This window comes from Protobothrops mucrosquamatus, unplaced genomic scaffold (assembly GCF_001527695.2).
Source record: "Protobothrops mucrosquamatus isolate PMUCROS unplaced genomic scaffold, P.Mucros_1.0 scaffold10253, whole genome shotgun sequence".
In the NCBI taxonomy this organism is placed as follows: Eukaryota; Metazoa; Chordata; class Lepidosauria; order Squamata; family Viperidae; genus Protobothrops; species Protobothrops mucrosquamatus.
In genome coordinates, this window is record NW_015396040.1 from 1 (window position 1) to 3,546 (window position 3,546).

General features: G+C 43.6%; 1 protein-coding gene across 1 annotated transcript in view; it reads right to left on the bottom strand.

Moving 5' to 3' along the window:
- Positions 1 to 393: 393 nt before the first annotated feature.
- Positions 394 to 3,546, bottom strand: part of LOC107301151 (ATP-dependent DNA helicase Q1-like) — a gene marked incomplete at both ends in the record, with an annotated part of 8,021 nt that continues 4,868 nt past the window's right edge. The window contains 3 exons of the mRNA XM_015830413.1: positions 394 to 532; positions 1,414 to 1,531; positions 1,610 to 1,794. Of these exons, the coding sequence (XP_015685899.1) occupies positions 394 to 532; positions 1,414 to 1,531; positions 1,610 to 1,794 (442 nt within the window). The remainder of the gene's footprint in view (positions 533 to 1,413; positions 1,532 to 1,609; positions 1,795 to 3,546) is intronic.

Genomic DNA, 3,546 nt, shown 5'->3' on the forward strand with positions numbered 1-3,546 from the left:
AACTGCGGACCTGCGCCTTTTTCGCCGAGCCCTGAAAACCCATCTATTTCGTGCGGCCGGCCTGGCGTAGTCTTAATTAGGTTTTAGTATAGGTTTTTATATGGGGTATTTTAGAGCAGGCCTTTATTTATTTAATTTGATTTTAGAATAGATATTTATTGTGATTTTTATTATCGCCTGTTCACCGCCCTGAGTCCCGCCCGTAAGGGAGATAGGGCGGTATACAAATCTAAATAAACATAAACATAAACAAACATGTGGTGACCAGCTTTATGACTGTCGTGATTTACAACCAAAATTCTGGGCTCAATCACGGTCGTAGGTCAAGGACTACCTGTAATTGCAACACAAGGAACATATCTGTCCGTCCCGTGTGTGAAAAAGACGACTTGCCTTCCCATATCGTGACAGTAGGAAACCATGCCATACAGCTTCTGTTGTCCCACGTTTTCCATCACCACCATCGTGCTGATTCTGAATATGTCACCAAAGCCATAATACAAGATGCAATCGGCTCTCTGGTCATCCCGACCTGGAATGAGTTTTTTTTAATATATATATATATATATATATACATACATACATTTTCACCCGCAGCTAAGAAACACAAATTTTATAAAGAACAAACTATATTTGATAAGATTTTGTTAACTTCAGATGAGAAATTAATTAATTTTTTGTTGATCCTGGAAATGGAAAGCGAACAAGTTAAAGAAACAACGATAAGATGGGCGAAAAACTTTGGTTATAATATAGAACTAGAAAAGTGGCAAAAGCTAAGGGAGAGAAAATTATAAATTGACAATGTCAACCTCCTATAAAGAAAATTGATATAAAATGTTTTACAGATGGCACTTGCCACCAGCAAGATTAGCAAAAATGTTTAAAAATATGTCAGATAGATGCTGGAAAGGTAAGTACAACTCAGGCACTTATTATCATGTTTGGTGGACATGTGGTAAAGCTAAAGTCTATTGGAAAAAGATACATGCCTGGTTAGAAAAAATGTTGGGAGAACATGTTGATTTTAAACTTGAACTTTTCTTATTAGGTATAATGCCAGAAAAGATTAATAAACAAAGCCTATATTTTACACGTCACAAGGGAAAATAAAGGATTACCACCGGAGGAAGAACTAATCAGAAAAAATATTGGAATGTGCAGAGATGGACAGATTAACTATGAGATTGAAAGATAAAGAACAAACAGAATATTACCAAACTTGGGATTTATTCTATCAATGGCTAGAGGAAAGAATGAAGGATTAGGAACTGAATATGTATTAGCGTTTTTATACCCAGACAGCACGTTGGTTGAAAAATTAATATATGTATGTAAGAGAAAACTAATAAAATCTTTATAAAAAAAACCCCCACAAATTTCTCCCAAGCATATGTCCTCACTTAAGTATACCTGCGCGTCCACTCTCTTGGTAGTAATTTTCCATGGATTTACTCATGGAATGATGTATGACAAATCTCACGTCTGGTTTATCGATTCCCATGCCAAAAGCCACAGTGGCCACCACAACCTGAAACATAAAAGACGACGGAAATCAGGACTAAGTCATCCCAGCTGAATAGAAAAACTTCTGTGTCACAGACTCCACCTGGATTTCGTTGGCACACCACCGCTTGTGAACTCTGCTCTTATCTTTGGGCTCCATATTTGCATGGTAAGTACCTGCTTTAATCCCCAGTTTTTGCAAGCTCATAGTAACTTGCTCAGCATCTTTCTGGGAAAAGCAGTAGATAATTCCTGTATCAACAAAATAAGTAAGACTGTTTAACATAATAGAATATAGGCAAAAGAGAGAGGAGTTATTTAACCCATTTAGAATAGCAGGTATTCAGCAGGGGTAAGTGTGTTTCATGTATAATCATTCGGCGAACAGAACAGTTGATATTGGGTGATTTATGCTTGAACTGAAACACGCATAAGGCTGTTTTATTCCTGATATTGGCCAAATGTTGGCTGTTCCTGGGAGAAGGATTTCCTTTGGAGGGAGGCTTAACAGCAGGAAAAAGCCAAGGTTTAGGGCAAGGGTGTCAAACTGGCGAGTCGCGGGCTGGATGCATCACGCACAGGCCACGCCCACCCCGGCTCCGCAAAGGCAAAAAAAAATCACGTGACGCGATCGAGTTTGACACCCGTGGTTTAGGGCAGTGATGGCGAACCTTTTAGAGACCGAGTGCCCAAAAACCGCCTCGCCCCTGCCCCGTCCCCGCATCTCCTGCCCACAGGGCCACCCACCACCTCCATGGCCCGCCACAGCAGATCGCCCAGGTGGCCCAGCAGCGTCATGGCAGCCACGCCCTCTGTCTGTGCCTCGCAGCAGCATCTGTACGCGATGGGGTGCGAGGGTGGAGTCTTGTCCCCGCTGCCCGGCTGCCATGTCCTTGGCTGTGCTGCTCTGCACAGGCTGCACCCGGGGCGACTCTCCTCCAAGGGGGCTGCTGGTGAGGAGGGGGCCACGGGGAGTGGCAGGGCTGGGGCAACAACGTGCATGCCCACAGAGAGGGCTCTAAGTGCCGCCTCTGGCACCCGTGCCATAGATTCGCCACCACTGGTTTAGGGGTTGTCTTGATCATGATGGCAGTAGATGAGGAGGAGGAGGGGAGAAAGGGATGAAAACGTTGAGAAGATAGGAGGCAAGCAGCTCAGTGGGATTTCAATAGAATATCTGTAGCTCAGGGTTGAACTGTGGGGTCCTTGGTACTTTCTGAGCTTTGGTCGTTTTCTTGAAGATGTTTCATTACCCAACTAGGTAACCTCATCAGTATTAATAGGGAATGAGGTTTCCTCTCATTTTACAAAGTACTGGCTTGCCCTGTCTTGCTGATTCCTTGATTGGGTTATTTACTGTTATTTGGCAGTTCTTTAACTGAGTATTGTTTGCTTCTTGATTGTTAGTCTACTGTTAAATCTTCGTGTTAATCTGTGCTCATCTGGTTGTTGTCGAGAAGGTGTTTTGGTCTTTTTGTTTCCTCTCTGGCTTTTTGATTGTCTCTTTTGAAAGGTATGTAGGTGTTGTTTATGTCTGTGTGCCTGTTGATGGTGAATTTGCCTGAGTGCCAGGCTTTCAGGAATTCTCTAGCAGTGGGATTTGCTATGATGGAACACTGGTGGCGGCAGCCGATGGGAGAGAAAGCCCTAGGGCAGGGGTAGGCAACCTTGGCTCTTTTGTGACTCGTGGACTTCAACTCCCAGAATTCCTGAGCCAGCCATGCTGAGGGGAAAGGGAGAGGTTTCCAAGCTGAGCCACGCTGGCTCAGGAATTCTGGGAGTTGAAGTCCACGAGTCATAAAAGAGCCAAGGTTGCCTACCCTTGCCCTAGGAAGATGGACGGGGGGCAGTTTTCCCTTACTTCTCCTTTAAAACCAGTCCGCCATTGCTGAAGTTTTGTTTCAGCCAAAACCCAGAACACACATACACACACACACAAATCCACAGCAAGTTTTTAAGAAGGCAATGTGGGTGTTTTTGTTAGATTCAAAACAATACACATTTTCTATTTTGAACATGTCCTCAGTACTCAGATAGGGT